Source organism: Zosterops lateralis, assembly GCF_965231275.1.
Source record: "Zosterops lateralis genome assembly, chromosome: 9".
In the NCBI taxonomy this organism is placed as follows: Eukaryota; Metazoa; Chordata; class Aves; order Passeriformes; family Zosteropidae; genus Zosterops; species Zosterops lateralis.
Genome location: NC_139769.1, coordinates 28,050,952 through 28,064,654, shown reverse-complemented (window position 1 = coordinate 28,064,654; position 13,703 = coordinate 28,050,952). Strand labels below are relative to the sequence as shown.

The 13,703-nt window shown below is 46.0% G+C and overlaps 1 protein-coding gene across 1 annotated transcript; it reads right to left on the bottom strand.

Annotated features, from left to right (window-relative positions):
- Positions 1 to 2,548: 2,548 nt before the first annotated feature.
- TDRD5 (tudor domain containing 5) lies at positions 2,549 to 13,201 on the bottom strand (the record flags this gene model as incomplete). Its single annotated transcript, XM_083867519.1, has 9 exons — positions 2,549 to 2,704; positions 3,535 to 3,735; positions 4,686 to 4,752; positions 5,742 to 5,948; positions 6,618 to 6,823; positions 9,655 to 9,668; positions 11,204 to 11,653; positions 12,587 to 12,822; positions 13,194 to 13,201. 9 exons carry the CDS (start codon positions 13,199 to 13,201, stop codon positions 2,549 to 2,551), a joined length of 1,545 nt encoding a protein of 514 aa, XP_083723645.1.
- Between the last annotated feature and the right edge of the window lie 502 nt (positions 13,202 to 13,703).

Here is a 13,703-nt window from a genome sequence, read left to right as displayed (position 1 = left end):
TGCAAAACTCACAACACAGTAACAGACTGCTCAGCTTTCTGTCAGTCAGTTTTCACTGATGGATCTGTTTATGCTGTCAAGGGGGCCCAGCATGGATAGTGCTGCCAGGAGTCCAGCAGTGGGATGTACAGCTCCCTGAAGTCGGGCCCTGCTGGAAAAAACTCTGACCTGAGACATCTTGCCTCATTTCTGCTGGTTGCCTGGAGTAAATAAAGGAGGTGTAAAGGTCCTCCACTGACTTGACTGAGACAGCAGGCATTGAGGACTCTCCAAGAGAATGAGGTGTCTGCAAATGTATGCAAAAAAAAAAAAAAAAAAAAAAAAAAAAAAAAAAAAAAAAAAAAAAAAAAATCGAGAGGGTGCAATTAGTGCACACTCAGCTCATTAGCTGCCCCAATCTTAATTATCTCTCAAAACTTATAAAGAAGAGGAAGGTCAGCAAATGGATGATTAAAAAAACCAGAACAACAAGACTACACAAAAATAATCCCCCAGTCCCCGTGGCCAAAGGGCAGCTTTTCCTCCACAGCAGGCTGGAAAGAGCCACAGATTATGACAAGACACAAGGCACCCTCTCTTAGCACAGAATTAACAGCTGTCTCCTCTCAGCAGCCCCACGCAGATCCAGTGACAGCAATGACAGAGGGAGTTTCTGCAAGGAGGCAGGAGCTGAGTCAGAGGAAGCTCCTCTGCATTTTTGTTTAAGAATTCAAATTAAATCTACATTTCAGGGATGTTCACCCATGTCTCAGCCACAGATGAGAGCTGATGTTTGTATTAACTCAGTATGGAGGAGAAAACCAGGGAAATGACAGACAAGCAGCAGTTCAACCACAGCTATTCAAAACTTGGGTACTTGCTCTCTAGGCTGCTTCAGCTGTCAGGGCACAAGAGGACTGTGAGGCACCCCTGCAGCAGCAAGGATGGCTGGGCAGCAGGAATTCAGGGCTGACAGGATGCCAAGACAGGCATCACTAGAGCCCAATTAGCCAACTACTCAGCTGGATACCAGCAGCCCACTGAAAACCTCTGCTTAACATGCAGGAAAAAATACCAGTGTTAGGACAAGGTTACAAGGTGATTTTTGTCTCTTCTTGCTGCCCACGCCATTCTTGCTGAGGGACAGGATGAATTTACATTCCTCTAGTCTTCAAATCACCACCTGTGTCTGATATCTGTGAATCTTGCTTCAGTCAGCTAGGTGAGGAACCCTCCAGACTCTTGCATTTGGAACACAAACTCAGAATTGCAGTCTTCCCCACACTGCCCTCTTCCAAATACATACAGTAAGATGATGGTTTGTGTCTTTCAGTTCATTTGATAAATTGAGCAAGGACATTAATATCCAAGACATACAGCTTAAATAGAGATTCTCTAGCACAGAAACCTAAGTTGACTAGAAAAAAACAAAAAAAAAAAAAAAAAAAAACAACAACAAAAAAAACAAAACAAAAAAAAAAAAAAAAAACAAACACCAAAAAAAACCCCAAAAAAACCCAAACAAACAAACAAACAAAAAAAAAAAAACCCACAAAAAACCAAAAAAAACACAAACTAGAGAAAATGACTACTTTACAAGTTACTAGCATTACACTTGTTTTTACTCTTCTTTCAGAGCAGTGTCAGGAACAGCCCCAGAGCAGGCCCACTGCTGAACACTTCAACAGCTGACACTGGCCTGAAAGGTGCTTTGGTCCCTGTAGTAAAATGTCTCATGAAAACACTACAATTTAAATAACACAGAAAAGGGGAGAGAATCACCTGTAGACAAGTGCTCTTGGCGTTTCTAATGGTTTCTAATACCCTAGAGTGCACACAAAGACCTGGGGTTTACTCCTTGCTGACCTCTCTGTTCAGCAGTTAATCAAACTGTTAAATAGCCAGGGGCTTCTCTTTAAACATGTTCTGAAACCCAAGGTGTGAAGCATACACATAAGCTTTACATTCACCCTTAGAGTTATTGTTTTAACAAATCTGTAGTTGTACAGAACCTTACCTCCACCAACAACCAGGACTGCAAATCACTTCCTTTCAGGTCAGTTTAGGATGAGCAAGACCCTTAACTGCAAATATTCACCACCAGCACTTGTGGTCTTCTCCTGTATTCACAAACTACTGCCCTCAATTATTTCACATCCTTTGCCAAAACCCTGAGATCTGAGAGGGAAACACACATTTCCTGGCTTCCAGGGGTGCAAAACCATGGGAGTGGCAAGTCAAAGTGATCACAAGGATCTGGCACTGCTCCGAGTTCTCAGAGTCCACTCTCAAACTGAAATATTGTGGTGCACATACGGGAGCTTAGAGAGAGCACAGTGACTCCCTGAAGCCAGCAAAGGGATCAGAGGACAGGCAGCTAGAAAGGTACTTATGACCCACATAAATAGTAGTTTTCATGTTATGTTTCTGCTTGCTTTTTATAAAAGCAGAAAACCAACTCCACAGAAAACCTCCAGGAGACTAAAACAAGACACATCAGCTGAGACCTGGATTTTTCATGGAATTCATTCATTTCATGGAATGACAGTTGTGCCAAACTCTCACCTGGTCACAGCTCAGCCCCATCCAGCTTCAAGGTTGCTGTTTCACTGTCTGCCCCTTGAGATTCCTGCTGCAAGCGAAGGTCTGGCTCCATCACTTCAGCATTCCCCTGCTTTTCACTGGGCTGAATATACAAAGCTGAAGGATTCAGTTCCTCAAATTCCTAGAACAAATAAAAACCATGTGAGAATAGTAAAACAACTCCATGTTGTAACTACTAAAGAATAAAAAGGATTCAGCAAATCTCTAACAGGTCAGCAAGTGGATGAAGGTGCACAACACACAAGATCTAGCTCTAAACTCTTGCAGAAATGGCCTTATTAAGAAAATCAACTCCTCTTTTGCCAGCAGTAAAATGCCCCTATCCCCCTAAAATGGGCCTACACATGCAAAAATACCATCACAGGATCTAACCCTGTCAGAACATGAATTCTGTACCTGCTGAATAAAACAACAGATAGAAGCACTCCAGGCTGTAAAACTCAGCTTTCTGCTGAAATATAAAATCATGCCTTTCCAAGGGTTTGCATAATCCACAGAGTTCTCATTGGAGCTGAGCTGAGACATGCAAACAGTGCCACAGGTAAGCCTAAAGCACAAATGATCTGGCTCACAACTGCTGTGACAATAGACAATTACCCTGGTTATGCCATCGAGCACTGTACCTTTCACTGGTAAAGTATGACAGTTTGTAAACCAAAACCATTTCCATATCAATTTTTAATCCACTGCTAGAAGACAGGATGGAATCAGTTTGTTCTACTAAACAGAACATCTCTGAGGTACCATCAGATTCCACCTTAACCAAAAAGCAAGCTCTCCCCATAGAGTTAGACACTCTGGGATGCAGTCACAAAATGAAAAGTTACAGGAAAGCAGGGAATACCAGTCTTGCTCTTCACAAAACCACTTGCTTCAAGGTAAGAATCTTCCCCTTACAGGCACCCAAATAGGAATCCTTCCCTTCCCCTTCCTTTCAGCCTCTCTCCTGACCTGGGAAGGAATGTTCTCTCCACAGATGTCAGCATATCCCATATCCCTCAGGACAGAGTGGAAGTAGATGTCCTCCTTGGTGGATGTGTCACACAGGAAGAGATACAGAACACCATCCACATATTCATCCACAATGCCCACAAACTCCTTGAAGCGACAGAGGTGCTTGAACAGGAGAATTGCTGCACTGGACCAGGTACCCTGAAGAGGAAACAATGTAAAGTTACCATCAACAGACCAGTGTCCACCACCTGAGACTTCTCCTGGTGGTGGGCACTTGTCAAAAGCCAACTGAGCCAGGCCAGGCCAGTGGCAAACACAGGGAAGTCATGCAGACAGGATTCCCAGCATGAAACTAGAGCAAATTACCACAAAGCCTGCAATTCTCATTACACTGGGAATGCCCTTTCACCCTAAATACCTACTTCCAAACATAGTTCCGTGGCATTCACCAGTGATTTTATCCCAATTGAATAAAATACAATTGTTTTATTGGGTTTTCTTTTTTAATTCCTGGAATCACAAGACTTTTCAAACATTAAAAGTATCAAAAGCTATAAAGATGCTGCTAAGCTGCACCACAAGGTGATCAACCCTCAAAACCTAGGGGAAATAACTTTTTAAAAGCAACATCTTTAAAAACACACAGGCAGCAACTCTGCTCACATGCCTTCCTTCAGAGATTGTACTTCCCAGGCTTCTTCACCAAGAGGTTTCCCATTACAGAGAAACTTTCTTATGACCTCCGTAACTCTGGCTGTGCTAACTGCATCAAACCAACTCACTTAAAGCTCTGTCACAGAGTAAATTTTTAAAACAGAGGGTTGGAGCTACCAAGGCTTCAGAAGGACTTTGGGGAACTACTGGCAGGGAGAGGAACAAGTTTGCTGTGTTCCTCAACAGTAGCCACCCGTTTCTGCAAGAATATAAGCAGGAATGCTCTGATGGCAAGGGAGGCAGTGGAAGGGTGATTGCTTGTAGAACATACTCACCCAGCACATTCTACTGAACACAACAGCACTAATTCTGCTGTAAAGATCAACAGGACCTGACTCCATCCAAATGTTTGCCCTTGGCAGGAGAAAAAGACAACCTCTACTTGATAACTCCTCCACCTATGTCAATAAACAAAACTGTGTGTGGACATGTACCTCCACAGGTTTTACCCATGCCAAGGAACACGGGATGGCCTGAGCAGGAAGCTTCAAGTAGTGCCACCTAAAATACAAAGCAAAACCATTACAGCAAAAACAGGGATAGATCAGCAGAACTTCCTCTTCTTCTGGGTTTTATTACCAGTTTAGGAATGCAGAAGCACACATTGGATTGTGCACTCATGACTAAAACCCAACAGCAGCTTCAGAAAACACTCCACATCCAGAGAATGGGCACAGCAAAACCAGCAATAACAACTGGTCCCTTATGCATTCCCTGGCCCAAGCACCTCCTCACCAAAACCCTTCATGGAGACAAAATTATAGACAGAAAATCATGACTTTTGAACCAAAGAATGCCAACAGCCAGGCACAAGGACAGGCAAATGAGGAGGAAGACACAAATATGGAAAATGTGCTGAACTGCAGAGAAGAAGTACCTCTGACATTACAAACAAGTCCCACTTGGGGGATGTGCCTTCAGCAGAATGTGTAAATCCATTCATGCAACCCAGGAAGGGGCATTAGGGAGGTGGCACCAGCAAGAGGACAGACTGAAGAGGGAAGGCAGACACAGGAGAGGATTTAGCAGTGCACCCCAGTGCTGGGTCCAGCATTGCTCAATGAAAGCCTTCATCATCAACCTAGGTGATGGGAGAGTCTACCCTCAGTCTGCTGATGACACAAAAATGGCAGGAGGGGCTGATGCCCCAGAGGGGCAGGTTGCCATCCTGACAGACCTTGACAGGATAGAGAAACGGGCAGACAGGAACTTCACAAAGTTCACCAAAGTCCTGCACTTGGGGAAGGAGAACACCATGCATCAGCACAGCGTGGACCAGCTGGAAAGTGTCATTTTTACAAGGAGAGTGACTAAGCACTGGAATGAGTTGCCCAGAGAGGTCATAGAAACATTCAAAACCCATCTCAGCATGGTCCTAGGCAGCCTGTTCTAGACAGCCCCACTCCAGCAGGGAGCTTGGACAGGATGACCTCCAGCAGCCCAACCCAACTTCAGCTGCTCTGCGATTCTGCCACCCACGTGTTACTCACTTGAGGAATCTCAGCGAGGACTTCTGGACAATCTGGAGGTGCCCATAGTCTGCATAGAAGACCTCGACCTCGTGGTCATTGAGCACACGGTGGATGATGACACGGTACCACCACGTGGAGACCATGACACAGCAGAGCTGCCCGGGCCGCACCGCCGACTCGGGCATGATGTATTTATCAGACGCGACTTTGTGGGAGTACACGTGTCTGCAAAAGGGCACAGGAGAAACCAGCCTTAGGAGGAGGCACCAGAATTATATGGGCCATCAAAAGAATCCTGACTTTTTAAAGTCCCCATGACAAGAATTTTCAGGAGTTGTTTTAGTAGACCCTTTATATCTCTGTTCTGCCATGCTTAAAACTGAAATGTGAATCAAATTGCAACCCCAAACTTTTAATATTTGAATGATACTCTTGGGGTCCAACAAAAAGTTAATTAACGGGGATTAATCAGAGGCTGAACAGAGTCATCCTAACCATTACTTTTTTACCATTACTTTGACGCAGCAGCATTTCTCATGAACCAGGCTCTGGAGTACTGGCCCAGGTTCAGGGTTGGAGGTGGAAGTAAAAGCCTTAACTGAGCAGATTAGCAACAGCTGCACAGACAAAGGAACCCTTTAAGCTCCTTTCCATAACCCTTCCAGGCATACAAAGTCCAGAACTGCTGGGACACAGACAAGCCACAGGAATTGCTGGTGACCACACTTACTGCATGTTTGTTAAAAGGAATGGATAAACACTCTTGAGTCGTGTTTCAGGACAGCACCAGCACCTCTGTACCAGATGATGAATCCAGCAGTGACCATCACCAAGAGCTGGGTGCCTGGTTCCCTCAGCACAAACACCCCCTGCACTGCCACAGCATGCTCCCACCTCATCTCAAACATCAGATCCTGCAGTTTACTGGACGTTTCTGTGCTGCAGACGTGGATGTAGAACTGGCTGGGAGAGACGACAAACTCCACAATGACTCCCACCAAGCACCTTCTCTTCAGAGGTGGCAAACTGCAAAGCCTCCTGTCCTGAACAGCGTCTGGGGGGATTTCTGGAGTCGATGGGAACTGCTCAAAACCTTGATGCTGCAAGGGGATAAGTGGGAGAAGACATTCAGATGCCTCATCATACACTGAACACACATAATTGGCCTCTCCATTAATTTAAAGAATTGTTCTGCTTTCCTGGGGACTTGTGAATTACTGAATGTCAGAGAATCCCAACAAATTGGACAAAATTGGATGAAAACTTTCCCTGTGATAGAAACAATCATTTTCACACTCTCTTTCTTCCCTCTAGTGTTAAAGAGAGGTGCAACAAAAAAACGTTTTGCATATTCCTGCAAGGAATAAAGGAGAGGAATTTAAGTCAGCTCACGTATTTAGACAAAAGTAGTGAAAGACTATTGCCAAAAAAGCAAAACAAAATCAAACCCCAAACCCAACCCACCTTTGCTGGATTTTACTGAAAAGATATTATTTCTATGTTCCATGACCAAGAAAAAGTACATGATTGAACCAGCAAAACTATCTGAAAATTATTCCAAAGTGACAGAAGACATGAATGCATCCCCCTTTCACACTAGAGCTACTTCCCAAAGACAAAACCAGTCAAAATCTACAAATTCTCTTCTCTCTTTAGACAAAATTTTAAAAGTGAGCTTTTCACACAGCTTTCAATTTTTCATTATTCTAACTGCTGAAAACATTATTTCACATGAAGTAGGATGGATGGAAGCCTTAATGAGACATCAACTACTTTCACTGCCTCAGGAGCTTTCTTTTGTGCCAGCAGACCACACTTCTCCAATGATGAGAAGTCAAAAATACTTCAATTTTCCTCATTGTGAACACAGTACAAATTATCACTGCATTATACATCAGGCAAGGTGTGGGCAATTCATATTCCAGCACATTCTCTGTTGCTTATATCTAAATTCAACTGCAAACAATGGGGTTTTGCAATAGTGGCTCTCTTAATCACTTTGTAAAGGTGCAGATCATGGAATCATAGAATATCCTGAGTTAGAAGGCACCCAAAAGGATCATCAAAGTCCAGCTCCTGGACCTGCAAAGGACCACCCCAAAAATCCCATCATGTGCCTGAGAGCATTGTCCAAATGTTTCTTGAATTCTGGCAGACACAGTGCTGTGACCACTTCCCTGGTCTCTCCTTCTCCAGCCTGAGTAAAGCCTAATGCCCTTCATTATTTGGAGCTAGAAACTTTGACTAAAACATTTGAAATAAACAGTGAGTTAACATTTTTGAGTCTAGGAGCAACTGAGGGAATTCTGGCCAGAGCAGCAGCACCGCCTCTAAAAACCCCTTACAATTTCACATATTTCCCCTGTGTAGGTGGCATTTCTAGGGGACAAATTTGCTCTAAGAAAGCTTTTCAGATCAGACTTTTGAGGGCACACATGAGCTTCATATGCAAGCTCACATACTGTTAGGGACAACAGACATTTCTCTGAGAGACTTGGCGGATGTGCTCTCCAAGAGAAGCTCACAAAATGCAACAAAGTTATAAAAAGACAAAGCAGGAGTACACAGTGTAAAACCAGGCTTTATAGGAGGTATGGCTTGCGAGAGTGGCTGAGTCCTTCCCTCAAGTTGGATTGGCAGCTGCCAAGAGTGGGATGGGTGACACTTTTCCTTCTGTCACAGCAGCAGGAAAAAGCTCCTGAGTGCAGCAGCTCTGTCGTCTTTATCCTTCTTGGAACTGAGCAGATGGACTCAGCCCTAGTGCCCCACCTGACTCTGGAAACACTTCCAGAACACCTGGCAGCAAGGCAGGGATCAGGCTGCACCTTTCCCCTCTACCTTGCAGCATCCTGATGACCAAATGTCCATTGCACACCCAAACAAACACATTCTAAACTGCTTTCCTCCTCTTTGGAGTATTTTAAAACAAAACAGCAAACTTGGTGTTTCGTGACAAATGGAAGTTGTACAAACACCTTCCAAGTCTTGTCTTGGCAGGATCTTTAAATGGGTTCCTTCTGCAATACCCAGGAACAAAAATCTGGGGCTACCTAGACCACATCTCCCCTTTCATAGCCTTCCCACAATCAGACTTGTGGTTTGACCCAGGAAAATTCCCTGTGAACCTCATTACACCAAATGAAAAATTCTTTAAAGGGTCAGAACAGGCTGCCAAAAATGTCTCAAGGGTATGTTTTATCAAGTTCTACACAAAGTCCAACTCACAGTTCCAGGCCTCCAAGCTCATTAGTACACAAAACACCAAAGTCAGGAGGAGCCCTTGGGATTCTTTCCCTACCTCTAAGCTCCAATTGTACAGCTGGGTATAGCCACAGGACAAGCCTGGCAGAGGAAACAATTCTAAGCAGCAGAATTTTCCTGAGAAAAAGAAGGCCTAAAGATGCTCAAGAGAAAAAACATAAAGGAGGGACAAACAAATTCTGCCAAAAAGATTTGGCAGTTCAGAGCCTCTGCACTGCCACTCTCCATCCCTTTCTGAAAACACATTGCTAAACAAAACAAAGTAATGATAATTACTTTATAATTACAAATAGCAGACTTGAGACTGCAGGAATCAAGGTCACTGAGGAACATTCCCCAGCTCTGTCAAACTGGTTGACACTGAAGCCCTGTCAACAGCAGCAGGGGAAATTTCACAGAATTTCACAGAGGCTGGAAGAGACCTCAAAGATCATTGAGTCCAACCCAGCCCTAAAACACCAAAACTAAACCATGGTACTGAGGGCCACATCCAGTCTTTCTTTCAACACATCCAGGGATGGTGACTCCATCACCTCCCCAGGCAGATCTTTCCAGTACTTTATCACCCTTTCTGTAAAAAACTTTTTCCTAATATCCAACCTGTATTCCCTTGGCACAGCTTGAGACTTGTTCTGTCATTTGCTGCCTGGAGAAACAGACCAACCCTCACCTGACCACAACCACCTTTCAGGGAGTTGTAGAGAGTGATAAGGTCACCCCTGAGTCTTCTTTTCTCCAGGCTAAACACCCGTCTCCCAGCAAAGTTATTAAAGTCCAGTTACAGGTAGCTCTGTCCAAAGGTAACAGCACTCTTGTAGGCGAGCAAGATAACACTTAACTGGCCCTGGATGATCTGAGAGACCTCAAGACCAGAAGGAGACCAGAAAAAGACTGACTCTGGATGCCACATAAAGCTATCCACCAGGTCACTACAAGTCTGGTTGCCTCCAGAGACATCTAAAACAGGTACAAGAATGATTGGAAGCAGTGGTGCCTCAACAACACAAACTCATCAGAAACAAAGGCAGTAAAAAGAGTATCACCCCTTGAAATGAACATGAAAAAAATCTACAGATCATTTGTCCAGCCACTTACTTGTTTGGGATGATCACCCAAATCTACTGCTTGTGTTTGCACTGGCTCTGAATGCACCAGATGTGCTGCCTGGTGGAAGCTCTCTGTCTCACAGATGGGTTCCACAGGAGGCATCTCAGCTGCAGACACTGCTGTAAAGACAATAATTTGGCTGTTGTTCTTCCTTGGACTGATACAGTGTTGCATATTAAACAGAAAGGGAAAACATTAAAAAATGGAAGTCTGAAAGCACCGGTGTTGTTTCCCTCAATGCTTGTAGCATTCACAGCCACATTAATGAGGATTCACTGTGTCAGTAAGATAAAACAAAACAAGAATCACTTGCTCTTGTAAGCAAGCTAAGGGTTAAAATCCATTGCTAGGATAATGTTAAAATGAATTTTCCCCAGAAAAGCTGTGAATTTGGCAGGAACTGTATGTGATTATCCACCCTCTCCTATAGGTTTTATGGCAATGGTGAGGGCATTGGCAGTCCTGTCACTTGTGGAACATTGTAGCCAAGCCTTTCAGGCCAGTGTTTGATCTTCAGTCTCAGAAAGTGGATGGCAAAAGCTTTACCAGCCTGCACAGCAGACATTCAGAAGACCTTTCTAGTTTTTCCACCTATTCCCGGGAATGACAAGAAATCCCAGTCCTACACACACATTCAGCAAGTCCACACTCTGAATGGGCTGATCAGCCCTTCTTTCACCTCACACCACAAAACAGTGGCAGCATGTCAAAACCTTCCCCTTGAATTCTCTGCTACCAAGACAACTGCCTTGTGACAGCTGCTTCTGCAGAGCCCAACAGTCCTTCTGTGCTAAACCCCAGGGGAATCAGGACTTCTACAGCAACTGGAAATGCAGCAGCAGACACTTGAAAGGCAGCTGCTTGGCTACAGAGCTTGTAAGAGCTACGTGCTTTCAGTTAAACACACCACCTACCTTGCAGCATGTCTTCTTCCTGTGCCTCACCTTGAGGGGTCTCTTCTTCCTGTGCCTCACCTTGAGGGGTCTCTTCTTCCTCACCCTGAGAGGTCTTTTCCTCCTCAGCCTCACCTTGAGGGGCCTCTTCTTCCTCACCTTGAGGGGTCTCCTCCTCCTCAGCCTCACCTTGAGGGGTCTCCTCCTCCTCAGCCTCACCTTGAGGCACCTCTTCCTGCTCAGCCCCACCTGGAGCCACCTCCTCCTGTTCTATGGTCCTTGCTAAGTACTTCCTGAGGACCAGCAAGGAGCCTGCCTTTGTCTGCTCAACGACGATGGAATCAGCCATGCTCCTGAGGACTTCAAACACGGACAGAAATCCGTACTGCCTGTACTGGAACGCCCGGCCGAAGCGTCTGAGGAAGGCCTTGCCCAGGTCTGCCAGCAGCAGTGGTGAGGAGCTCAGCAGGTCCTGCAGCTCAGCCTTCACTGTTGCTGGCAGGACAGGAGTCCCAGCACTCAGAGTTTGGAAACTCTGTGGATTCTTAGAGTTCTTAGTGGGAAAAGGAGCATTTGCCTTCGTGGCAGTTTTCTTTGACGCCTTACGAGTTTTTACTTTCTGGTTGGCAACCAGCTTAGCAATCCCTTTGGTGGAGTCATCTGCAATGGCTGCAACAGAAAGAAATAAACAGACAACCAGAACAATGAACCATTAAAACTTCTACACTGGTAAAGCTCCTCTTCTTTCCTTTCTTTCCCCTTCTCCACACCCTTTCCAGAAGTCTCCTTCAAAAGCAATCACGACTGATGTCCAGCAACCCCGCTCTTTGCAAACTGGACTGAACTATTTTTAAAAGCTGCAACCAGTTTGCACCCTCATCCCTAGAAAATCAGACCAGGCAGGAAGGCAGGTCAACTTCTTGGATTTAGGATCACAAACAGAAACCAAGCTGCTGAGAGTTTTGTTAGGAAAGCAGAATCACAGTAAACTCTCATTACGGAGCCCCCCTTGCCCAGGAAAGATCTCTGTGGAGAACAGCCCAGGTCTTTTCCAAGCTTCTAATCAACTTTTTCTTGTGTTACTGTAGCACTTAAAAAGCCCCCAACCATTTCACCCTTCCCAATCAACTCTTTGCAACTGTCATTTGCTGTCACAACTCTTCCCCACAGAAAAAGAAAACTAAAAAGGTTCTTTGATACAGGCTAAGCTTCCTATGGGGTCAGGTATGGAAACCTTCACAGCTTCTCTCAAGAGGCCTCATCCCTGGTTTTGGCTCCTGCTACAGTCTGCATTTACAGGAAAAGTGATGTTTACTAGTTCTAGTGTATCCATAAGGAAATATTACATCAATTTCTAAACCAAGAACTGAGTGAAAAAGTGTACAAAAATAACTAGAAGCATGGGTGACTTTTTCAGGAGGGAAGAGCACAAAAGTGTTAAAAGGCATATCAAAATACAAGAAGAAATATCAAAGACAAAAAATTAACCAGAGTTGTATGAGAAACAGATTAACAGGCATGTGACATATAGTTCTGAACATCACTTCACTCCAGTGTGAAGCTCCAAACAACTCCTCCACCCATTTGGAAACAAAACCTCACCTTTGAGGATTAAAGTGCCATTCTTAGAACAGATTCGGACGACTTCAGGCATTTGTGTCACCATCTCCAGGGTGGACTGGAAGCCCAGGTCATGCAGAGGAAGAGGTTTGCAGACCATGGCCATGTACTGCTCCTCCAGCTGCTCGGGTGTCAGGCCCGCTTTGGCAGCTATCAGCATGGCCCTCACCTCCTTCTTCAGCACCTCCATAAGCTGCGCCTGCCTGGACGCCTCTGTACTAAAGGGGAACACAAGCAAGCAGATGACAACTTGTACCACAGCTGCCCACAATCATGTGCAATTTTAACTTTTCTCCACTCAGCAGCTGCAAGCTGGCAGGGGGAGCGGGCAGCAAGTTCACCACCGACCCCTGTATTCACTTGCCAGCACCCCTGGAGTTCAGTGCACCGCTAAATCTCTACCAGCGCAGACACCCCGCGTGTCCAAAGGACACCCCACCCACCGCCGGCATCAGCGCTCCTGGCGGAAACCTCTGTGACCCCCAAGGCGGGGTTTCGCCCCTCAGCTTGGCGGGGGCTCGGTCCCTCTGCACGGACATCCCTGTTCCCTCAGCCCCACGCCGGGACACCCCCACGTTCCCACACGCACGGCGCCATGGCTGCGGCCTCCTCCGTGCGCCTGCGCGGCGCCTTTCCCGCCTTTCCGGGGCGCGAGGGCGGGGCGGGGCGGGCCGCCCCCCCCACCCCACGGCAGGGGGGCGCCGAGGGGGCGCGGCCGCTGCGGGCGGGGTAGGCTTCCCGCTGCCCCGGGGTGGGGGGGACCGGCAAGGAGGTGCTGCCCTTGCCGTCTTTAAAAAATAAACAACAGAAAACCCCCGAAACGATTGGAGAAGATCTGGGTGGACGTGATCGAGTCCGTGACCCAACACCACGATGTCAGCCGGACCAGAGCACCGAGTCTTTCCTTCAACACCTTCAGGGATGGTGATGTCCCCGCCTCCCTGGGCAGCCTGTTCCAATGTCTGACCTCTCCTTACCATGAAGAAGTTTCTCCCTTGTCCGACTCAAGCCACTCCTGGTGGACTGGAGATTGTGTTCCCTTGTCCTCTCTCTGTTTGCCGGGGTGAAAAGCCTGATCCCCACCCGGCTACACCCTCCC